This window comes from Scyliorhinus torazame, chromosome 14 (genome assembly GCF_047496885.1).
Source record: "Scyliorhinus torazame isolate Kashiwa2021f chromosome 14, sScyTor2.1, whole genome shotgun sequence".
Lineage (NCBI taxonomy): Eukaryota > Metazoa > Chordata > Chondrichthyes > Carcharhiniformes > Scyliorhinidae > Scyliorhinus > Scyliorhinus torazame.
In genome coordinates this window covers 210,127,892-210,152,498 of record NC_092720.1, presented here as the reverse complement: position 1 = coordinate 210,152,498, position 24,607 = coordinate 210,127,892, and the positions used below count along the sequence as shown (strand labels likewise).

Sequence of the window (24,607 nt, the reverse complement as noted above, 5' to 3'; positions counted from 1 at the left end):
GCGACTTCTGGTGGGCCCGAATGCCACTTGTCCGGGTCTGTGACAGTCAGGCCGTCACGGCCGCCGAACACTCGAATCTCCTCATGCGCGATGCCTTCGTGACGGGGATTGCGCCGGACCGCATCCGAGAACGATTGCTGGAAGGGGCCATGTTCAAACTGGCGGAGACAAAAATCTTGGCGCTCTCCATGACGGTTGCGTCCTGTAACGTACAATCGTACCTCTCCCGCCGCGCTGCCCACCCTTCTACTCCTTCCTATCCCTCCTGGACCCCGCCGACGACCTCCTCAGCCGGGGCCCTGCATTTGCAATACGCCTGCGCCGTACGCGGATCCGCGCACCCCGGGGGTCCCCGCTGCTACTTCTGCGGTCAGCAGAAGCACCCCCGCCAACACTGCCCGGCCCGCACTGCCGTTTGTAAAGCCTGCAGTAAAAAGGGCCACTTCGTGGCTGTGTGCCAGGCCTGCGCAGTCGCTGCGATCGCACCCACTATCGCCCCCTCCCCCATGCCAGACGCACAATGGGAGCCGCCAACTTCTCCTCCCGGGTCAATGGGCACCGCCATCTTGTCCCGACCCCACAATGTGCGCACCATGGGTGTCGCCATCTTGGCCCAACCCCGCAATATGCACACCATGGGTGCCGCCATCTTGTCCCGACACCACAATGTGCGCACCATGGGCGCCGCCAATTTGTCCCCCACAGGGTCTCTGGACATCCTGACATCGAAACCGCACACGCTCGCCACCCGAAGCATCCGATGGCTACCCGCAGCTCGCTTCGATGACGCTGGACCAATCTCGCCCGAACAACCTGGCCACCGCGTCGACAACGGTTAAAATCAACGGCCAAGCGACCTCGTGCCTGCTGGACTCTGGGAGCACCGAAAGTTTTGTTCACCCAGATACGGTAAGGCGCTGCTCCCTCGCGGTCCACCCTGCCAATCAAAGGATCTCCCTCGCCTCCGGGTCCCACTCCGTTCTGATCCAAGGCTTTTGTACAGTCACCCTCACGGTCCAGGGCGTAGAATTTAGTAACTTCCGCCTCTATGTCCTTCCTAATCTCTGCGCTGCAGGCCTGTTGGGCCTGGACTTCCAGTGCAATCTCCAGAGCCTCACCCTCAAATTCAGCAGGCCCTTACCCCCCCCTTACCATTTGCGGCCTCGCGACCCTCAAGGTCGATCCCCCCTCTATTTTTGCCAATCTGACTGTGGATTGCAAGCCCGTTGCCACTAGGAGCAGACGGTACAGCACCCAGGACAAGACCTTCATTAGGTCCGAAGTCCAGCGGCTGCTTAAGGAGGGTGTTATCGAGGCCAGCAACAGCCCCTGGAGAGCTGAAGTGGTAGTGGTTAGAACTGGGGAGAAACACAGGATGGTCGTGGACTACAGCCAGACCATCAATCGGTACATGCAGCTCTACGCGTACCCCCTCCCACACATATCTGATATGGTCAATCAGATTGCGCAGTACCGCGTCTTCTCAACAATTGACCTGAAATCCGCCTACCACCAGCTCCCCATCCGGAAGTCGGACCAGCCATACACGGCCTTCGAGGTGGACGGTCGCCTCTACCACTTCCTTAGGGTCCCTTTCGGTGTCACAAATGGGGTCTCGGTCTTCCAAAGAGAGATGGACCGAATGGTGGACCAGTACGGTTGGCGGGGCACCCTTCCGTACTTAGATAATGCCACCATCTGCGGCCATGATCAGCAGGACCACAATGCCAACCTCAATAAATTCCTCCGCACTGCCACTCTTCTCAACCTGAACTACAACAAAGGGAAGTGTGTGTTCAGCACAACCTGGTTAGCCATTCTCGGCTATATAGTCCAAAACGGACTTCTCGAGCCCGACCCCGAGCGCATGCGCCCCCTCATGGAACCTCCCCTCCCCCACTGCCCCAAGGCCCTCAAACGGTGCCTGGGGTTCTTTTCCTACTACGCTCAGTGGGTCCCAAACTATGCAGACAAGGCCTGCCCACTCATTCAGTCCACCCAATTCCCCCTTGCGGCCGAGGCACAACATGCTTTCGTCCACATCAGAGCAGACATCGCCAAGGCCAGGATGCGCGCAGTGGACGAATCACTGCCTTTCCAAGTAGAAAGCGACGCCACTCTAAACCAGGCAGGCAGGCCCGTGGCATTCTTTTCCCGCACCCTTCATGCCTCTGAAATTCGACACTCATCCGTCGAGAAGGAGGCCCAAGCTATCATTGAAGCGGTGCGGCATTGGAGGCATTACCTGCCCGGTAAGAGATTCACTCCCTTACGGACCAAACGTCGGTAGCCTTCATGTTCAATAACACACAGCGGGGCAAGATCAAAAATGATAAAATCTTGCCGTGGAGAATAGAGCTCTCCACCTATAATTACGAGATCTTGTATCGCCCTGGCAAACTCAACGAGCCCCCTGACGCCCTATCCCGAGGTACATGTGCCAGCGCACAGGTCGAACGACTCCGGACCCTGCACGACAGTCTTTATCAGCCAGGGGTCACTCAGTTATACCATCTGGTCAAAGCTCGCAATCTACCCTACTCTGACGAGGAAGTAAGGACAGTCACCGGGGACTGCCAGGGCTGTGCGGAGTGCAAGCCGCATTTCTACCAGCCGGACCGTGCGCGCCTGGTGAAGGCTTCGCGCCCCTTTGAACGCCTCAGCGTGGATTTCAAAGGGCCCCTCCCCTCCACCGACCATAACACGTACATTCTCAGTGTGGCCAATGAGTACTCCAGATTCCCCTTCGCCATCCCATGCCCCAATATGACGTCTGCCACCGTCATCAAGGCCCTCAGCACCATCTTCGCTCTGTTCGGTTTCCCCACCTACATCCACAGTGACAGAGGATCCTCATTCATGAGCGATGAGCTGCGTCAGTTCCTACTCAGCAGGGGTATAACCTCCAGCAGGACGACCAGCTACAATCCCCGGGGAAACAGGCAAGTAGAACGGGAGAATGGGACGGTTTGGAGGGCCGTCCAGCTGGCCCTACGGTCCAGGAACCTCCCAGCCTCTCACTGGCAGGAGGTCCTCCCTAACGCTCTGCACTCCATCCAGTCACTATTGTGCACCGCCACTAATAACACACCCCATGAACGTGTTTTTACCTTCCCCAGGAAGTCCACTTCCGGGGTGTCGCTCCCGACTTGGCTCGGTGCTCCAGGCCTGGTCCTTCTCCGTAGGCACGTCCGACTCCACAAGGCGGACCCCTTGGTGGACAGGGTTAACCTGCTCCACGCCAACCCTCAATATGCCTACGTTGAGTTCCCCGTCAACCGCCAAGATACTGTCTCACTCAGGGACCTGGCACCATCAGGTTCCACCCCAACACACACCCCCACCAATGTGCCCCCCCCCCACCCCACCTCCCACCGCGCCGCCAATATTGACCCCACCAGACCACCCCTCCTCCCCTTTCCCGCACAAGAGGACGAAGAGGACTTTGGCATGCTCCCCGAGTTCCCCAATGACTGGCCAGCATCAGCACCGACGCCACCGCCATCAGTGCCACCTCCACCACCGCCAGCACTGACTTCGCCGCCACCATGACGCTGCTCCCAACGAAGCACCAAAGCACTGGACTGGCTGAACCTTTGACGGACTCCGGACCGTCAACATGGATTTTTCTTTCCCTACCACTGTACATAATTGCACTAATTGTATATAGTTTTGCGTCACCCCCGCCGGACTCATTTTTAACAGGGGGTGAATGTGGTGAAGCACTGTAATAGGAGATGTAAGGTAGGACCTGCACTACAGGTTCGCCGGTAGCTACTGCCGGCTGGCTCCGCCCACGGAGAACTGTATAAATATGTATGACCTCCAGTACCCTGCCATTTCGACAACTGCAGCAGGAGGCCACGCATCTGACTGTAATAAAGCCACAGTTGTACCCACCTTTAGTCTTTGTGCAATTGATCGTGCATCACAGTGTAGATGGTAAGAAACTTTCCCCCTTTAGTAGAGAGGTCAATAACCAGGGGGTAAAGGTAAGGGGCAGGAGGTTTAGAGGGGATTTGAAGAAAAGCTTTTTCACCCAGAGGGTGGTGGGAATCTGGAACTCACTGTCTGAAAGGGTGGTAGAGGCGGAACCCTCACATTTAAGAAGCATTTAGATGAGTGTTTGAAATGCCAAAGCACACAAGGCAACTGACCAAGTGCTGGAAAATGGGGTTAGAATGGATAGGTGCTTGATGGACAGCGTGGGCCCGATGGGCTGAAGGGCCTCTTTCTATGCTGTAAACTCTATGTTGCTATGACAACAGCATCTCCACATTGGAAATACTTTGTGGCCTTTAACACATCTGGGACACCCAGAGGTTGTGAAAGGCGCTATATGAATGCAAGACTTCCTTGCAAATAAATTTGAACCTCACAGGCCCAATCGCTGGAAAGATCTTCTCTGTATCGATCATCGAGAATAACTCCGTGACGTTTCCGTCTCTTTGTGTTTCCGGCTGAGTGGCTGCGATCATGAACACGATTCAGTTTCTGGATATGGATCTTAGCCTGTGTTTCACCAGAGGCTCTGTATTCGACAGCGAGTTCAGTCTGGGGCAGAGGGCAATGTAATATCAGTCCCCACCCTCCACCTCCTTCCTCCGACACTGCCAACACCTTAACCTGGCAGCCACGGTTCAATCCGCACTCCCTGTTTTAAACCGGGTTGTCCTTCAACAGAGTGCGGTTTTATTTCTGTCCGTGAAACAGTCACCAGGACAGTAAATAGCTTTTAATAATAATTATCGGAGTGTTCCAGTGAAGTTCATCAGGAAATCGCGGAACTGGATGAATTCAGGAATGCGGCAACATCCAAATTAAAACCGGTTCGAATCAGGAAGTGCTGAGTGTGAACATGGCTCTCAGACAGCAGGTCCAGAGTTTGACCGAGGAGACAATTTGTCCCATTTGTCTCGATTTCTTCACTGATCCGGCAATTCTGGATTGTGGACACAGCTTCTGCCACTCCTGTATCTCCCAGTGTTGGGAAAAGAAGGAGATAAACTCCTGCCCGGAATGTAGAGAGGAGTTTCCGGAAAGAAACCTCAGGGTAAATCTGCCCGTAGTGAATCTGACAGAGAAACCTCGAAATTTAAATCTGAATCGGAAAGTGAAGGAAAGTAAACTTCACTGTGAGGAACATCAGGAAGAACTGAAGCTGTTTTGTGAAACTGACAAGAAATTGATCTGTCTGATTTGTAGCGATTCGCGGGAACACAGAGAGCACCGCTTCCTGCCAGTTAAAGAAGCTGCTGAAATCTACAAGGTAAAAGAGAAATTATTTTATAAACTTATATTTTCTCCCATTTCCAGCGATAACATTTTCATTTTGCTATTTTCTCTCCCAATCCCAGAATCAGCTGAAATCTTCCTTAAATTCTCTCACAGAGAAGAAATCGGCGGTTCTAGAAACGGAACAGAAACAGAAAGGGAAGATTTCTGAAGTTAGGGTAAGGTCTCCCTGTGCTGATTTTCTGGGATCTCGGTTAGTTTTGTTCCCTTTATCGCGGGACATTAATTATGTTTCACATTTCATTTGGTAGGAACAGTCGAGCAGTCTGCAGACCCACATCACATCCGAGTTCAGTAAAATGCACCAGATTCTCACTGAGATAGAGCAGCGTTTACTCAGAGATCTCAGGGAAGAAGAGGAGAGGATTCTAGAACCAATGGAGAAAAACCTTCGAGAGATTCAGGAGAATTTAAATTCTATTGAGGAGAAACTCTCCAAGTTGCAGCAACAGATGGAGCAAAAAGACGAGCTGATATTTCTGAAGGTGAGGGAATATATTGCGGGTCAGTTCAGTGAAACTTCACAGTCACAAAATAACTGATGATAATTGTGAAATAAATGTAAAATTTACTGAAAAAATACAGAATTAAACTGAAATTGTTTCCCTTCCTGAACTGTTCTGCTGTTGTCTCTCAACTAGCGGCTCCCAAACTGTCTGCAGAACCCAGGGACCGAAATGTGTTGCCCTGATTTCCACACTCGCTTTGTGATTATTTCCGTGTTTCTCAAGTTTAATTTTGTCCTGGAACTCCCACTGTTTCAGTTCCAGTTGCATGTTGTGAGTGTGTGGGTGTGTCTGGTACGGTGTGTGTGAGTCACTGTGTCTGTGAGCGGGGCTGATGCTCAGTTCCAGTTTATTTGACTCTCCACAATCTTCCTTCCAAAATCCATCACTTCACACCTCCGTGTGAAATCTCATCTGCTCTGAGTCTGCTCATTTCACCAGCCTGTCTTAACTCCTCCTGAAATCTGTTCCTGTCATCCTCACTGTTCCTCATTCATTTCTTTCAGGAGGAAGCTTGTCGGAAGAGAAGGTAGGACATGTTCTTTACTGAAACTCTGCAGTTTGATAAAATAATTCAGTCAATTGTTGTTATGGATTTATCTCTTGGTTGTTGTCACATCTTTAAATGGTCGTCCATCGGGCCATGAAAACTCGGCGTATTGTTCACTGGCGAGCATTTTACAATAACAAACTTTATGACCGTGATTAAACAGTATTAGATTTTCTATAACTGTTCTACAATATTGTATAAATGACAAGATATCAGGTAAACAATAGAACCTGGTTCCCAGGCTGCAGGTGATCACTTGCCTGATGTTGGCTGTTAGTGTCTGTGACCTTCCGACTGACCCTGAGAGAGCCGCACCGTCCATGTATCCAAGGAGTGGGTCATCCATGTCCCTGCATGGAGCCTGAACAACCCGAGAAAGTCAGACGTTGAAGGGGGAACGGGTTCTATTTTTATTCTGTAATACAAACTGGCTCCGTGTCCTTCACAACCACAACAGCAAAGACTTGTATTTATTTAGCACCTTTAATGTAATATAAAGTCTAAAGGAGGTTCACAGGAGCGTTAAAAAACACAAATTGATCCAGAGACACATCAGGAAATATTAATCCGGATGACGGAGGTGGAGTTTAGAGAGAGTGATTGAGGAAGAAAGAGAGACAGAGAGAGGGAGAGGATCAAGGATGGAATTCCAGAGCTCAGGACCTTGGCAGCTGAAGGTCCAGCTTCCAATGGGGCAGTGACTAAAATCGGAGATATTTAAGATGCCAGTAGAGGAGAGCAGAATTCTCGGGTTGTGGGGATCAGTTATTCCAGAGTTGAACATTAAATTCCAGATGTTTTAGGGGCAGCATGGTGGCACAGTGGTGAGCACTGCTGCCTCACGGCGCCGAGGTCCCAGGTTCGATCCCGGCTCTGGGTCACAGTCCGTGTGGAGTTTCCACATTCTCCCCGTGTTTGCGTGGGTTTCGACCCCACAACCCAAAGATGTGAATGCCGGGCAGGTGGATTGGCCACACTAAATTGCCACTTGATTGGAAAAAATCAATTGGGTACTCTAAATTTATTTTTTATAAGTTCCAGATGTTTTCAGCCTTTGTCTTTGTTCGATAAACTTTGTTTGTAAAACAGCAAGTGGACAGGCTAAATGTTTCTCTTCCCCTGTGATTTGTGATATCCCGGTAACTAATCTGTTATCAGACTGTGAACCTTTTTCAGGACATGGGGGTTTCCATTCTCTGCCTTTGAATTTCCAAGTTATCCCTTTCTCAGTTATAGAAACGTGATTAATATTTCACTTTGTACATTTTCCCAATCATCAAAAATGCTAAAGACCTAAAATGCTAAAATGCTAATTTATATATATTCTAAAATCTACTAACAGACAAATTTATTGCACTTTTTTTCACATACAGGATTAGTGATGACTATCACAAACTCTCCGTATCTGCTGCCGGCCTGTCTATCGGAAAGTTCAAAGGCCCTTTACAGTACACAGCGTGGAGAGAAATGATAAACTCCATTAACCCCGGTAACACTCTTCTACTCATTTTCCTGATTTTAAATCCAGTTGTGAAGGGACTAAAGGGTCTCCAAGGTCCCAGATTAAATATTCACTTTGCCGGTTGTTAATCCTCGGGAGCCTCTCCATTCTCATATTTTACTCTCTGTGGGTTCCTCTGGGTGAGTGCCTGAAGCCATCAGCACCTTGTGTCAAAGCAGTGAAGGGATCTGTATAACCAGAGGAAGAGAGCACCAATCTCAGGATGGGAAACCCAATTTGTCGAGGAGACTGGACTGGTCCCGTCTGTCATTCTGGGGAACATTTTTTATCATCGTTTATCGGGAAGACATTCAGACATTAGAGAGCAAGTGTTAAACGGCAGAGAATCCGGTTGGTGGAATTGAACACCTGGATTGGATTGGTTGGATTAGATTTTGTTTATTGTCACGTGTACCGAGGAACAGTGAAAAGTATTTTTCTGCGAGCAGCTCAACAGATCATTAAGTACATGGGAAGAAAAGGGAAGAAAATAAAATACATAATAGGGCAACACAAGATATACAATGTAACTACATAAGCACTGGCATTGGATGAAGCATACAGGGTGTAGTGTTAATGAGGTCAGTCTATAAGAGGGTCATTTAGGAGTCTAGTGACAGTGGGGAAGAAGCTGTTTTTAAGTCTGTTCGTGCGTGTTCTCAGACTTCTGTATCTCCTGCCCGATGGAAGAAGTTGGAAGAGTGAGTAAGCCGGGTGGGAGGGGTCTTTGATTATGCTTTCTCCAGGCAACGGGAGCTGTAGATGGAGTCAATGGAAGGGAGGCAGGTTTGTGTGATGGACTGGGCGGTATTCACGACTCTCTGAAGTTTCTTGCAGTCCTGGGCCAAGCAGTTGTCATACCAGGCTGTGATGCAGCCCGATAGGATGCTTTCTATGGTACATCTGTAAAAGTTGGTAAGGGTTAATGTGGACATGCCAAATTTGCTTTGTTTCCTGAGGAAGTATAGGCGCTGTTGTGCTTTCTTGGTGGTAGCGTTGACGTGGGTGGACCAGGACAGATTTTTCCCTAGGAATTTGAAACTGCTAACCATCTCCACCTTGGTTGATGCTGACAGGGGTGTGTACAGTACTTTGCTTCCTGAAGTCAATTACCAGCTCTTTAGTTTTGCTGGCATTGAGGGAGAGAGTGTTGTCGCTACACCACTCCACTAGGTTCTCTATCTCCCTCCTGTATTCTGACTCGTCGTTATTCGAGATCCGGCCCACTATGGTCACATCGTCAGCAAACTTGTAGATGGAGTTGGAACCAAGTTTTGCCACGCAGTCGTGTGTGTACAGGGAGTAGAGTAGGGGGCTAAGTACGGAACCTTGCAGGGCCCCAGTATTGAGGACTATTGTGGAGGAGGTGTTGTTCTTCATTCTTACTGATTGTAGTGTGTTGGTCAGAAAATCGAGAATCAAATAGATAGGAGCATTACGAGCTTTGTGTGGGCAGGGAAAGTTCCGAGAGTAAGGAGGGGGTTCCTTCAGCGCAATAGGGACAGAGGAGGATTGACACTACCGAACTTGGGCGATTACTATTGGGCCGCCAATGTGGCAATGATACGTAGATGGATGATGGAGGGTGAGGGAGCGGTGTGGAAAAGACTGGAGAGAAAGTCCTGTAAAGGGACGAGTCTAGAGGCGCTGGTGACGGCGCCGCTACCGTTCTCACCGAAAAAGTACACCACAAACCCGGTGGTGGCGGCAACACTGAACATATGGGGACAGTGGAGGTGACAGAGAGGGGTGCGGGGAGCCCTGGTGGGGTCCCCTATCAGGAACAACCATAGGTTCACCCCAGGAAGAATGGATGGAGGATTTCAGAGCTGGTACCAGTTGGGAATTAGGAAGGTGGGAGATTTATTCATAGATGGGACTTTTGCGAGCTTGGGAGCACTGGAGGAAAAGTATAAGTTACCCCGGGGGAATTTCTTGAGATATATGCAGGTGAGGGCGTTTACTAGACAACAGGTGAGGGAATTTCCCAACACAGGGGATACAGGACAGGGTGCTTTCAGGGGTGTGGGTCGGAGAGGGCAAGGTGTCAGAGATTTATAGTGAGATGAGGGAAGAGGGGGAGGAGTCGGTGGGGGAATTAAAAAGAAAGTGGGAAGAAAAATTAGGGGAGGAGATAGAGGAGGGTATGTGGGTTGATGCCCTAAGCAGGGTAAATTCCTCTTCCTCATGCGCCAGGCTTAGCCTGATTCAATTTACGGTGCTACATAGAGCACACATAACGGGGGCAAGATTGAGCAGGTTCTTTGGAGTGGAGGACAAATGTGGGAGGTGTGGCGGGAGCCCGGCAAACCACGCACATATGTTTTGGGCGTGCCCGGCACTGGAAGGGTATTGGAAGGGAGTGACGGGAGTGATTTCGCAGGTGGTGAAGGCCCGGGTCAAACCAGGCTGGGAGTTAGCTCTATTTGGAGTTGCGGAAGAGCCGGGAGTGCAGGAGGCGAAAGAGGCCGATGTCATGGCCTTTGCGTCCCTCGTAGCCCGGCGCAGGATCCTACTCATGTGGAAGGAGGCGAAACCCCCCGGACTGGAGGCCTGGGTAAACGGGGTGTAGGGCCACGGAAATGGCGTCTGATGTGGACCGGTTGCAGCGGTATGCGAATTGCAGTGGATCAAGGCGTTCTGGGAGTATGGAGGTGATCCGCTTCATGATCAACCTTTTGAAGCACTTCATTGCGACTGAAGTCAGGGCCACCGGACGGTAGTCAATGAGGCGGGGTTTATTAAACTGGAGCAGATAAAGTTTGCCCTGAGAGGATCGGCTCAAGGGTTCACCAGGCGGTGGCAGCCATTTCTCGACTACCTAGGGGAACGTTAGAGGGAAGACGGATGACCAGCAGCAGCAACCCAGGGGGGAGGGGGGGGGGGGGGGGAGGAGGCTTAGTTGAGTATAGGTCAATAGAGTACGAGGTTTTGTTACTTGTATATTATTATTATCATTATTATTGTTAAAAAGTAAAAAAAAATCTGTTTTGTTATTGTTATCGTTTCGCTTGTTTTGTAAGCGGGAAAAATGTTGCTCAGGGAAAAAAAATTCAATAAAATATATTTTTTTAAAAAAAAGAAAATCGAGAATCCAGTTGCAGAGGGAGAAGCCAAGTCCAAGGTTTTGGAGCTTTGATATGAGCTTGGCGGGGATTATGGTGTTGAAGGAGGAGCTGTAGTCAATACATAGGAGTCTGGTGTAGGAGTCCTTGTTTTTGAGATGCTCTAGGGATGGGTGTAGGGCCACGGAAATGGCGTCTGATGTGGACCGGTTGCAGCGGTATGCGAATTGCAGTGGATCAAGGCGTTCTGGGAGTATGGAGGTGATCCGCTTCATGATCAACCTTTTGAAGCACTTCATTGCGACTGAAGTCAGGGCCACCGGACGGTAGTCAATGAGGCACGTTGCCTGGTTCTTTTTTGGTACCGGTATGATGGTGGTCTTGTTGAAGCAGGAGGGGACCTCGGAGTGGAGTAGGAGTGGAGTAGGGTACCTGCATCAAGAGGAGGGGCTGCAGAAACTGCGAGTCTGCATTGGATAAGGGAGGGAGTGTGGTGATCTTATTGAAATGTTCAAGGTTCAAAACAGAAGGGAGAATGTAAAAATCCACAGGTTTAACACAGTCACAGAGTCTAGATCAAAGTAGGTATAGTTTTAAATCTAGAATAGGGAGTTTGGATTGAGCGAGGTTGATTTTTTGAGTGACTCCATTGATGGAGCAGGTAGTGAACCAGTGAAGCCACTGCTCACTCTGTGAATTTGCTCAGAGGCCCAGTCCATTCTGAGGGCTGATCTTCAGAACAATATCACTGTCCACTTTCCCACGGGGTTGCAGTGTGGGAAGATGTTCTGTGATTCCTGAGGAGGGGACAGGAGACAGGAAATCCTCCTCTGACTCCGGTGAGGGGAGTGGGGTGACATGAATATACAGCGGGGGTGAGAGAGGGAAAAGAGCGGCGAGCAGCAGTAAGAAAAATCTCACATCCTGGTCACAGAGAAATCATTACAAAATAGGGGAAAAAATAGATATTGAACTGAAAAACTGCCCTCATTCCGGCAGTGTGACCCCAAACGCTTCATAACCAGTGGAATATTGTTGAAGAACAGTCACTGTTGTAATGTAGGTAATTAGAAAACCAATTTGTGAACAGCAAGATCCGAGAAACAGTATTGACCGATCAGGGAGATTTCTGTTTTGATGACGTTGTTGTGATGTTATAAATATTGGGCAGGACTCAGAGAGAATGAACTCCGAACATAATTTCCGATGGAGTTTCCGGAGGTCACTTTCAGACTAGTGATTCAACCATTCTACAGACTGTTCCTCTGGGTGGGGTATCACCATCCAGTGGAGGATCAAGAGTGTATTGACTCCCCATCTGAATCAAATGTCTCCAGTTTGTGGAGACAATGAGGCTTCTTCTTGTGTTCAGTGTGGGAACACTGGATACCTGCAGCTGCTACATAACTGCAGAGTGTTTGGTGACATTAGTGGGAGTTGGGTAGTAAGTACTGAGAGTGATTTTGGTCTCCTAACGGCTCCGTTTACTGTGTAAATCTGGAGGATTCTGAAATGTAAATCACTCCAAATACTTTCTGTGGAGGGTGTCAATCGTAAGGGATGAGTTTTTGTCTGAAGAATCTGGGTCATTGCCTGTGAGGCAGGATTGGATTTGGACCAGCAAACGGCAGGTCAGAATGACCTTGAGGTGGATGGTAAGGGAGCAATCCCCACCCTCCCTCCAGCTTTGTTATCAGAGGAGGCCAGGGTTACCTTGTCTACACTGGACAGCGCAGACTTTGTTGAATATGTGGAAAATCGTGCCTGATCATTCCCATGTTCACCACACCACATTCCCACCTGTCTCCCGCGTGCCCCTGACAGACACCTTGAACATCCGTAATTGCAGACAACCGAGTTGTAGGGGTGGGGAGGGGGTGGTGCGGGGGTGGGGGGAAGAGGGAGCGACGGGCAACGTGAAATTGGTGACCCCAGAGGACATCAAGGAACTCAAACGGGATTACAAAAAGGTGGGTGCCTTTGAAACTCCTCTTTGAGGTCCTGGTGCCTGGGGAAGCAGTCAAGTGGAAAATCGAGATGTTGTTTATCTTTAGAGGTGTTCAGAGGGTGAGAGAGACAAAAGGAAATGTCCTTACTCGAGAAAAGTAAATAGAATCTGCTCTTGCTGCTGATGATTGGGGTCATTGATTGGTAAGTTTGCAGATGACACAAAGGTTGGTGGAATTGCGGATAGGGAAGAGGACTGTCAGAGGATACAGCAGGATTTAGATTGTTTGGAGACTTGGGCGGAGAGATGGCAGATGGAGTTTAATCCGGACAAATGTGAGGTAATGCATTTTGAAAGGTCTAATGCAGGTAGGGAATGTACAGTGAATGGTAGAACCCTCAAGAGTATTGAAAGTCAGAGAGATCTAGGTGTACAGGTCCACAGGTCACTGAAAGGGACATCACAGGTGGAGAAGGTAGTCAAGAAGGCATATGGCATGCTTGCCTTCATTGGCCGGGGCATTGAGTATAAGGATTGGCAAGTCATGTTGCAGCTGTATAGAACCTTAGTTAGGCCACACTTGGAGTATAGTGTTCAATTCTGGTTGCCACACTACCAGAAGGATGTGGAGGCTTTAGAGAGGGTGCAGAAGAGATTTACCAGGATGTTGCCTGGTATGGAGGGCATTAGCTATGAGGAGAGGTTGAATAAACTTGGTTTGTTCTCACTGGAACATTGGAGGTTGAGAGGCAAATTGATAGAGGTCTACAAAATTATGACGGGCATAGACAGAGTGGATAGTCAGAGACTTTTTCCCAGGTTCCCTAGGGGGCATAGGTTTAAGGTGCAAGGGGCAATGTTTAGAGGAGGTGTACGAGGTAAGTTTTTTTACACAGAGGGTAGTGGGTGCCTGGAACTCGCTACCGGAGGAGGTGGTGGAAGCAGGGACGATAGTGACGTTTAAGGGGCATCATGCCAAATGCATGAATAGGATGGGAATAGAGGGATACGGAGCCTGGAAGTGTAGAAGATTTTAGTTTAGACGGGCAGCATGGTCGGCGCAGGCTTGGAGGGCCGAACGGCCTGTTCCTGTGCTGTACTGTTGTTTGTTCTTTGTTATTCATGACTCACTCTTCGCTGCAGAGGCTCCAAGATTATCATTCATTCCAGACTCCGCTCACGTTTCATCTTCCACAGGTTACAGAGAGAGAGAGACGGGGACAGAGAGAGAGAGAGAGATAGAGAGAGGGAGAGAGAGTGAGACAGAGAGAGAGAGACAGAGAGAGAGAGACAGTGAGAGAGAGAGAGACAGAGAGAGAGAGACAGTGAGAGAGAGAGAGACAGAGAGAGAGAGACAGTGAGAGAGAGAGAGATAGAGAGAGAGAGAGAGTCAGTGAGAGAGAGATCTGTGAACAACAGCCTGAAGAAAGAAGTCGGTTCAGTGACATCATCGCAGTCTGACATACTGAGGATCAACAAATCCTTTTGTGCCAGATTGTGTGACATGAAGCCCACAGACCCCCCCCCCCCACACCTTACTGTCCTCTATCACAGAAATCTTAGATGACACGAGAAAAAACACTAATTTTGGATGAGTTGACACAAACTGCCAGCTCCTTGAGAGGAAGTGACAGTTCATCAGATCATTTGTGTTTGACTCTGTGAGACTGGATCAGGCCAGTGGGTGAGAGTTTGATTCTGACTGAGAAGATTTTAGAATCCATGAGGAAAGGCTTCCTCACCTTCATCTACAAGTGGAAGAGAAGAGAGCGGATTTAGAAATTGGTGACATTTCACTGCTTAACATGGACAATAGAATTCTGTCCAAGGTGATCAATCGAGTCAAGTCTGCTCTAGAGTTGGTGATCTACTTTGATCAGACCTCTGCTGTATCCGGAAGGACGATCTCTGATAGTCTTGTGCTCCTCAGGGATTGTAGGATTCGATTGTGCCAGTTGAGGGATTTTGAAAGCATTCAGGTTACCAGCTGCACTTGCGATTACTGGAACTCAGTAGAAATTTAAGTTAAAACTTCTCAGGTGCAAATAAGAATTGTTTTATTTGTCTTCTATTGATTACAATTTGAAAGTCATTTCAAAGGCAATTCGTAGACAATTTGAAGCTTTCAAAGAATCACAGAAATATCTTCTTGCTTAGGCAAAACTTTAAAAGTCAAAGTCAAAAACGAACTGAAGCTACCTACCCAAAAAACTAACCTAAAACTAAGCAAAAAATGGCAGAATGAAACTCCTCAGTTATACTGTTTCATATCTGTCTTAAATCATCTGATCACACCCCAATATAATCCTAATTGGTTTGGGTTAGACTCAAAACACATCTGATTTGACGGCAAGCCGTCCATCTTCAAAATGTAACATTACTTTCATAGAATTTCATAGAATTTACAGTGCAGAAGGAGGCCATTCGGCCCATCAAGTCTGCACCGGCTCTTGGAAAGAGCACCCTACCCAAGAGCCACACCGCCACCCTATCCCCATAACCCAGTAACCCCACCCAACACTAAGGGCAATTTTGGACACTAAGGGCAATTTTGGACACTAAGGGCAATTTATCATGGCCAATCCACCTAACCTGCACATCTTTGGACTGTGGGAGGAAACCGGAGCACCCGGAGGAAACCCACACACACACACGGGGAGGATGTGCAGACTCCGCACAGTCAGTGACCCAAGCCGGAATCGAACCTGGGACCCTGGAGCTGTGAAGCAATTGTGCTATCCACAATGCTACCGTGCTGCCCCCAATACTTCTAATTGATGCGTATCTGCATACTTGTGTATGTTAAAGAATGCGATATTGTGCTTTACAAAGCCAGCAAAAACTGGTTTTATGCTGGCTTGGCTATTGTAACAATGGAGACTTCATGTTATCTCGTCATGCCATGCTTGAAAAATGACTTGAAAAATGTAAATCAAACTGTCTGTTTTTAATCTAGTAAAGTGAATTATGCTGTTTCTGTGAAATTGTTATGTTGTGAGAATGTTGGAATCAAATATATTTGATTTGATGTTCTAACTGTCCATTTATTAAAAACAAACCAGCAATAGTCTAGAATGTTTCAGCCTGTATAAGTTATGGAATTTGGTTCAGGCTGTTATCACTAATCATCTGAAATGAGAACAATAGAGCCTTTAAGTTACTGGGCTGGATTCAGCCCTTGTCCTTGGAGAAATGTAATGAAAAGTATTTTGTCTTATCAGACTTCTGTGTTATTTTAAAACTATGTAAATGAATTTGCAGAATATGTGTTTTTTAATCCTTAATTTAAAACTGGGGCTTAATATTTACACTTAAACAGCTATCTTTTACCTATATTAGGTGTATTAGAAATACCTGGCTTCTACAGGGATATAATCACCTCTATCTGGGACAGAATGTAGACACCTGCCTCATCAGCTTGGACCAGTAGAACGCCTTTAACAGAATATCACACACCCACATGGTCAATATGCTCTCCAAAATGAAGTTTGAGGAGCAAATCTGCAAATGGATCCAACTGCTCTCTCCAAACGAAAATACCGCAATTTCAATCAATGTGTTGAAACTGAAAAGTTTTCCAGTTAAATCCGGAGTCAGACAGGGCTGTGTTCTCTCTCCGATCTTGTTCCTGTGCTGTCACCTCCTGTTAAATTCCTTTTCTGAGTTTTAAGCCCCATGTTAAAATCCCCAATCTCGATCCCTCTGTATTTATAATTGTTCTCTGACCTTACATTCTTCTACAAAGTCTTCCAGATATGAGCACTTCTGAAATAAATGTCCAATTTTTCTGCACATGGATATTTGAACCACAGCAACCAGATTTCCATCCCGACCACAGCGCAGAATGGTCCTAATAAATGACACACAATACGAGTATGATACATTATCCCTCCTCATCCCTCTGAACCTCTCTGCAAACATTGACATGGTCAACACCACCATTCTCCTCCAAACTATCTCCTCTATTGCTCGACTCTGTGGCACTGTCTTTATTTGGTTCCACACTTGCTGATTCTATCACAGCCAGAGTATCTCCAGCAATAGTTTCACGTCTCACCTACATAGTGCCCACTCGGAGACTCTCAAACATTTTATCCTTGATCGTCTACTTTTCCTGATCTACTTGCTGCCACTTAGTAACCTTAGTAACGAGGACAAGAGCAGCAGATGCCTGGACACACCACCACCTGGAAGTTCCCCTCTCAGCCACACACTATGCTGACTTGGAAATATATCGCCATTCCTTCATTGTCACTGCGTCAAGATCCTGGAATTCTCTCCCTAACAGCACTGTGGGTGTACCTACACCACATAGACTGCAGAAGTTAAGAAAGTAACACACCATCACTGTCTCCCACCCCTGCTTTCTCCCCACCCCCAGCCTATTTAGACCTTTCCCCTCTCCATTCCTCTATTCCTCTCCCCTTCTGCTCCCTAATTCTCTCTCGCCTCCCATTCCTCTGCCCTCTCTCCCCTCCATCTACACCCCTTCTGCCCATGACCCACAGCTCTCTCCTCCCCATCTCACACATGCTCTGCTCCCTGTACAACCTCTCTCCCACTGTCTATCCTTCCCTCGTCTCCCATCCCATCACTCTCACCATTCTGCTGTTCCACACCCCTCAATCCCACACTCTCTCTCCTACTCCCACACACTGTTCCCCACAATCTCCATTCCTTCACTTCCAGCTTCCCTAACCGTCTCTCCCTCCCCTCCAGCATATGCCCTGTCCCCTCTAGCTCACTCGATCCTCCCTCAGTCCATTCACACTCTCCCCGACTCCAAAGTGATGTTCATCACAGAATTTGCAGTGCAGAAGAGACCATTGGCCCATCGAGTCTGTACTGGCCCTTGGAAAGAGCACCCTACTTAATCCCAGGCTTCCACCCTATCCCTGTAACCCAGTAACCCAACCTAATCTTTTGGACACTAAGGGGCAATTTAGCATGGCCAATCTACCTAACCTGCACATCTTTGGATTGTGGGAGGAAACCGGAGCACCCGGAGGAAACCCACGCAGACACAGGGAGAAAGTGCAAACTCCACACAGACAGTCACCCGAGAATTGAACCTGGGACCCTGGAGCTGTGAGGCAGCAGTGCTAACCACTGTGTCACCGTGCCGTGTGTTGATAGTTCAGTTCGTAGATGGAGTATAATGTGGGAAAAGGCAGGAAGAATATAAAGAGAATATATTAATTACATGGAGAGGGTGAGGAAATATATATTCTGGAGATTGTCTTGTGTTGGTTTTCAGTGTGGAACACCTGTGGGAGTGACCTTTGAGTTGACTGGAGATTGTAACGTTTAAGGTTCAGAATGTCCCGAGGGTTGACACATTCAGATCCTGTCTCAGGGCAGGAGGCTGAACCCTGATGGAGGGACACAGGTCAGAGGTCAGCTCAAGGGTCAGTGAACAACTGTTTGTGTTCAGTTGTTTTTAGTTTAAGGAGCTGGGAGCAGCAGTTGTTGGCAGCAGCTCAGCTGAGGAGCTGGGACTGTGGGACCGACAGGGCCAGGGGTGAGGGGATGGGGGGGTGATGCGGGGGTGGATCCCGCAGTGCCAACCGGGACCACCGTGTAGCCCTGTGGACCTAGTTGGGCACGGGGGTGGGGGGGGGGGGGGGGGGGGGGGGGGGGGGGTGCGCAACATGCTAACGTGACGACCTTTCACCCCCTGCAGATAATGGATATTGGAATTCAACCAACAATGGTGGTCTTCCTGCTGGTCGCCGCAGCCCTGGGGGATGCCCTGCGGCTGTACGATCGGGAGCTACTCGAGGAGGAGGAGGAAGCTGCAGCAGCGGAGCAGGCAGCAGCGGTGCGAGCAGCAGAGGGGCAGAGGGCAGCCGCCCAGGTTGGAGAGCTGGCTGTCCAACAGGCCGAGGAGGGGGAGGTGCCAAGGAGGCGCCACATGAGACCTCGTGTGTACCGGCACCGCCTGTCATTCGAGGAGCTGCCGGACCGGGCATGCCGTCGAAGACTCCCGATGATGGCACACCTGGCACCGCGGGGGTATGGGGGAGGACACCCACTCCCAAGGTGACGGTTGCCTTGAATGTTTATGCCACAGGGTCCTTCCTGGCGCCGAGTGGGGACCTGGATTTCACAGACCTCGGTGCACAGGTGCATCAATACCGTCACGGAGGTCCTATATGCCCAGGCGGATCAATACATCCACTTCGATGTGGACCGAGCCCACCAGGATGCCCGGTAGGCGCGGGAGGCCTGGGCCTACGTGCACTGGACGGTCAGATCGCCTCCAGGTTCACCGACTAGGAGGCAGGGGGTGGGGGGAGGGGGGGGGACTGGCCAGGGGGACGGACACTGCATCCCAACCGCACCCCCCCCCTCACTCCCCCCCCCCCCCCCCCCCCCCCCCCCCCTGCAACCCTCACACCCATCAGACGGAGCACCGAGGCAGGGTTTAACCGTGGTAACAGATGTTTATTGTGAACAAATATGTACAGGTTTGTTCCCGATCCCCGATAACCAAGCTGTGCCCTGCACCCCTGCCAACATAACTGGTGTCTACCTTCCTGGCCTTACGGGTCCTAGCACTACGGCTAGGTGGTTCCCCAGGCAATGCAGCAGGAGTGGAGGCGGCCTGCTGTGATTCCTGCCCTGCGTCTTCTGGGTCATAAATCATAGAATTTACAGTGCAGAAGGAGGCCATTCGGCCCATTGAGTGCACCGGCTCTTGGAAAGAGTACCCTACCCAAAGTCAACACCTCCACCCTATCCCCATAACCCAGTAACCCCACCCAATACTAAGGGCAATTTTGGACACTAAGGGCAATTTATCACAGCCAATCCACCTAACCATGTCCTGCCTGCTGCCTACCAGATACGCCAGGAGCAGGATGGGGAGTCCGAGGTGCTGTTGTGTTCTGGCACCTCCCCTGCGGGAGTCACTGGCAAGGGTCTCATCACTTTCTCCTCCCTCGGGGTGCCCAATGACCCCTGGGCTTCTCGCTGGGACTGGGGTGTGAGGGGAGCTACCCCCTGAGGCTCCCCGCCACCTGGCACTGCTGTGACTGGGCCATGCTCCGGAGCACCGCTGCAATTTCCAGGTGGCTCTGGGACATGGTCGCCTGTGGGGTAGCAAACCCTGTCCTAGGCCTCGGCCAGCGCCTGCACAGAATGCCCCAGGCCTTGGGCATGCCGATCCTTAGTCAAAACCATCGCCCCAATCCCTCCACTCTGGACCCCACCCATGCGATGTTGCCCTGGGTGACACGCATGGTCGGCACCACCTCCTGCTCCGGCACGCGGTTGGACTCCTCCACCTGCGCCTGCAGGTGTTGGATGCTCGCCGACATCCCCTCATGTAGTCCCTGGCTCTGCGACTGCATCTCCACTATCGATGGGACTGTCTGTCCAGACGCCCGAGACCCATCTGGACGGCAGCTAGTCCCTGGGATCGGCCCTCCGACCGTCCTCCCCCTCGGGTGCTCCTACCTCCACCTGCTGTACCGGGTCAGCTGTGTGCTGAGCACCAGAGAGTGTCCCAGGAGCCTCTTCACTAACATGGCCAACCGATGTGTGTGTCTCCGGGATGGGGGAGGGTGTTGGAGACGCTGTGACGGGAAGTCAATGTCATCCTCCGACCTGAGGTGTGGGGTGTCCTGGGCCTCGGGCTGAGGGCTGGTGTCCGAGCTGCTCCCATCACTGCTCGGTCACAGGGCGGGGGGGGGGGGGGGGTGGGGAGGGGGGGGGGGGTGCTCCGGCTGTGGCACTGGCTGGGGACGGGGGACACCAGGTGGACACACCCTATCTCCAGCAGGTCCTGCAAGACACAATAAAAATGCCTGATTAGACAGTGGGCCGGGGGTTTTGGTGGGGGGCTCCAACACTTAGGGCTGAAACACTTAGGGCTGGATTCTCAAATCACCGGCGCTGAAACCGCATTCGGCAATCGGCTGGAGAACCCATTTTTACGGCAAAATGGGGGGCGGCGGCATTTTTCAGATGCACGCCCCCTCCAAAGCGGGGTCAGCAGTGAGTATGACACACGCCGTCGGGACGGCCTCAGGACGTCACCTGAGGCCCTCCCCCGATGCTCCGCCCCCAATTGGCCACTTCCTGATGGCGTGGGCCGCGTTTGCTCACAGTTTTCGGGGACCTCGCAGGGCAGCTGCGGACTGTGTCCAGCGCTTCCACAGTCGGGGGACGGGGAGCCGTTCTGCTGGCCTGTGGGGCTTAGGCGGGGACTGGGTAAACTGGTGGGGGGTGGTCCGGGGGCGGCGAGAGGGTTAAAGGGGACGCTATTTGGCTGGGTCTGCATGTGGCCGGTGCCATGTTGTATACGGGACATCCCTCAGTCTCGGAGAATCCCGCCCAGGGTTTTGGGTGAGTACAGCAAAGATTTCTTGTTAATCAGGTTTACCTATTTTTTTAATGTTAGAGTCTAAGATAGCGAGTATTAACTGTTTGCTTTGATTTTTTTTAAAAAATTTAGAGTACCCAATTATTTTTTTACAATTAAGGGGCAGTTTAGTGTGGCCAATCCACCTAACCTGCACATCTTTGGATTGTGGGGGTGAAACCCACGCAGACATGGGGAGAATGTGCAAACTCCACACAGACAGTGACCCAGGGCCAGGATTCAAACCCGGGTCCTCAGCGCCGCAGTCTCAGTGCTAACCACTGCGCCACATGCTGCCCCCAGCTATTTGCTTTGATGACCCATGATAGGAAATTTCTTCTGGTGGTTTCAGATCCTGGAATCTTATGACATTTATTCTCTTACTAGGTCAACTAATAAAAGGTTTAATGGTCCTTAACCAAAAAAAACTCCAAATTTGGGGGTTATTGTTCGGGACTGTTATGAATTTGGTATCTGCTCTGGTATCGGGTCAAGAGAAACTGCAGAACTGCAAATGGATCTGGCTGTCCTGGTGCAAGATTTACAAAACGTTAGTCCACAGATACAGCAAGTGATCAGGAAAGTAAATGAGATGTTGGGCGGGATTCTCCCATCGCGCGACTAAGTGTTGACGCCGGCGTAAAACAAGAGTGTTTTACTCCGGCATCAACAGGCCTTTTGGCGCCTGATTCTCCGGGGTACAGGGGGCCAGCATGGCACTGGAGCGGCCCACACTGCTCCAGCAGCTGACCCTGGTGCCAACTGGGCGCCGTGGGGTCCGCGCATGTGCAGTGGCACCAGCGCCAATGCTCCCTTCTCCGTGCCGGCCCCGACGCCAAATGGCGTAGGGCAACAGGGGCTGACGCGGAAGAAAGGAGCCCGAGAGGCCGGCCCGCCGATCGGTGGGCCCCGATCGCGGGCCAGGCGACAACGGAGGCCCCCCCCTGGAGTCACACCCCCCCACCCCCCCGGCGTCGGGGTGGCATGGCGCGATTTGCGTGCCCCCCCCGGCGATTCCCCAACCAGGCATGGGTTCGGAGAATCCCGCCCGTTATTCATTGCAATAAAATATAAAAATATATAATTGTTGTTGCAGCAATCCAGGGCTTTAATGCGGTCACATCTGAAGTATTCTGTACCATTTTGGTCTCCTTATTTATTAAATTATATAATTACATTAGAAGCAGTTCAGAGAAGGTTCACTCGCCTGATTCCTGGGATGAAGGGGTTATCTTATGATGAAAGGTTGAGCAGGTTGGGCCGATACCCATTGGGGTTTAGGAGATTGAGAGGTGATCTTATTGAAACGTATAAAACACTGAGGTGACTTGAGAGGGTGGATGCTGAGAGGATGTTTCCCTTGTGGAGGAGTCGAGCATGAAGGGACAGTTTAAAATGAGGGATCTGACATTTGAGACTGAGATGAGGAGAATTTGTTTGCTGTCAGAGGGTTGTTAGTGTTTTGGATTCTCTTCCCCAGTTAGCAGTAGTGACTGGGTCAGGAAATATATTCAATCAGGTCAGCCATGATCTTACTGAATGGTGGGGCAGGCTCGAGGGGCCGAATGGCCTCCTCCTGCTCCTAATTCTTGTATTCTTGTCATGTAATTTTTGTCTGGTATCTTACAGGCTCGGATTGTGTACAACCTGTGCAGTGACATTGAAACACTGCTTAGCGGAAACATTACTTCCCACCCGCTCGCTCTCTCCAGCTCTTTCTCTCCTTCCCTCTGTTCCCTCTCCCTCTCTCCACATTCTTGTCTTTCCCCTCCCACTCTCCTCACAATCTCTCATCCCTCTCTCACATTCTCTCTCTCCCCACTGCCCTGCTATCTCACTGTGCCCACTCCTGTCCCTCACACTCTGACTGGCTCGGGTCACTCCCTCTTCTCCCCCTTCCTTGCCTCCATCTGCACTTTCCCTCTCCCCTGTTCCTCACAGCCTATTACTCCCACATACTCTCTCTCTGTTTCATATCCACTCTCCTTACCTCTGCCCTTCCCACAATCTCTCTCTCCCAGCCATGCACTCACACTCTCCCCTCTGCTCAATCTAACATCTTTCCCTCCCACTCTCTATCTCCTTTCCCCCTCCCACCCTCTCTCTCAGCCCCTTCCATTCTCTCTTCCACCTACCCACACTCTCTCTTCCATTTCTCTCCTTCCCTCTTCCTTCATCATTCCGCTCAACCTCTCCCTCCACCCTCCCCTCCTCCCGCTTTCTCCCTCCCCCCTCCTCCCGCTATCTACCTCCCCGTCGCAATCCCCCGTCCCTTCACTTTCTTTCTCATCCCATCTTGTACATTCTCTCCCCCACTCTCTCTTACCCTCCCATTTCTCTCCCACCTTCCTACTGTTGCGAACACCCCCTCTCTTTTTCACTCTCCCACTTTTGCACTCATTCCTCTGCACTCTCTCTCACCCTCACACTCTCCCTGCTAACCTGCTGCCTCTACTCCTCCACCTCAGTCTCTCACACCCTCCTACACTCCCTGTCACTTCCTGTTCTCCTTGCCACACCCTCTATTTCTCAACCTTCTCCCAATCTCTCTGTAATCCGGCTTCCACACTCTCAAACCTCCAGCTTTCCGTCGCCCACTTCTGCCTCACTTTCACTCCATTCTCACACTCCCTCTCTCCTTTCCTGCTCTCTCCCTTCACCCACTCCCTGGCTCTGCTGCTCTGATTTCTCTCCCCCTCCCCCTCCCTCACTATCCTCTCCCTCACCTACCCCATTTACCCCTCTCTACCCCTCCCTCTCTCTTCCCTCCCCCTCCCTCTCTAAATCACTGACTGTGTTATTTTAACTTTCCCCCAGCTCCAGCCTCTCTGACTCTGGATCTGAACACAGCGCATCCCCGGCTCATCCTGTCTGAGGACCGGACCAGTGTGAGACTCGGAGACAAACAGCAGCCGCTGCCTGACACCCCGGAGAGGTTTAATCCCTGGGAATGTGTCCTGGGATCAGAGGGATTCACATCAGGGAGACATTACTGGGAGGTGGGGGTGGGGGTGGGGGAGAAGATTTGCTGGATGCTGGGAGTGGCCCGAGAGTCTGTGACCAGGAAAGGGGGAATCTCCCTGATCCCTGAGTCTGGATTCTGGGTTTTGGGGCTTGGGCCCGGATTTGGTTATACTGCCGCCACCTCCCCCTCTGAGACCCGCCTCACCCCGAGTGTGAATCCCGGGAAGATCGGGGTTTTCCTGGACTATGAGGGGGGACAGGTGTCATTTTACAATGCGGACAACATGTCCCATCTCCACACTTTCACCCACACTTTCACTGAGAGAATCTTTCCCTTCTTCTGTCCGGGATGGAAAATTGACGGGGAAAACACTCCCCCGCTGACAATCTGCGGGATTAAGGATCACTAA

The 24,607-nt window shown here is 50.6% G+C and overlaps 1 protein-coding gene across 1 annotated transcript in view; it reads left to right on the top strand.

Annotated features, from left to right (window-relative positions):
• Nucleotides 1-24,607, top strand: part of LOC140389152 (E3 ubiquitin-protein ligase TRIM69-like) — a 146,144-nt gene extending 121,537 nt beyond the window's left edge. Inside the window, exons 7-12 of the mRNA XM_072473311.1 lie at nucleotides 4,795-5,269; nucleotides 5,358-5,453; nucleotides 5,547-5,780; nucleotides 6,308-6,330; nucleotides 7,725-7,840; nucleotides 24,051-24,607. Of these exons, the coding sequence (XP_072329412.1) occupies nucleotides 4,795-5,269; nucleotides 5,358-5,453; nucleotides 5,547-5,780; nucleotides 6,308-6,330; nucleotides 7,725-7,840; nucleotides 24,051-24,607 (1,501 nt within the window). The remainder of the gene's footprint in view (nucleotides 1-4,794; nucleotides 5,270-5,357; nucleotides 5,454-5,546; nucleotides 5,781-6,307; nucleotides 6,331-7,724; nucleotides 7,841-24,050) is intronic.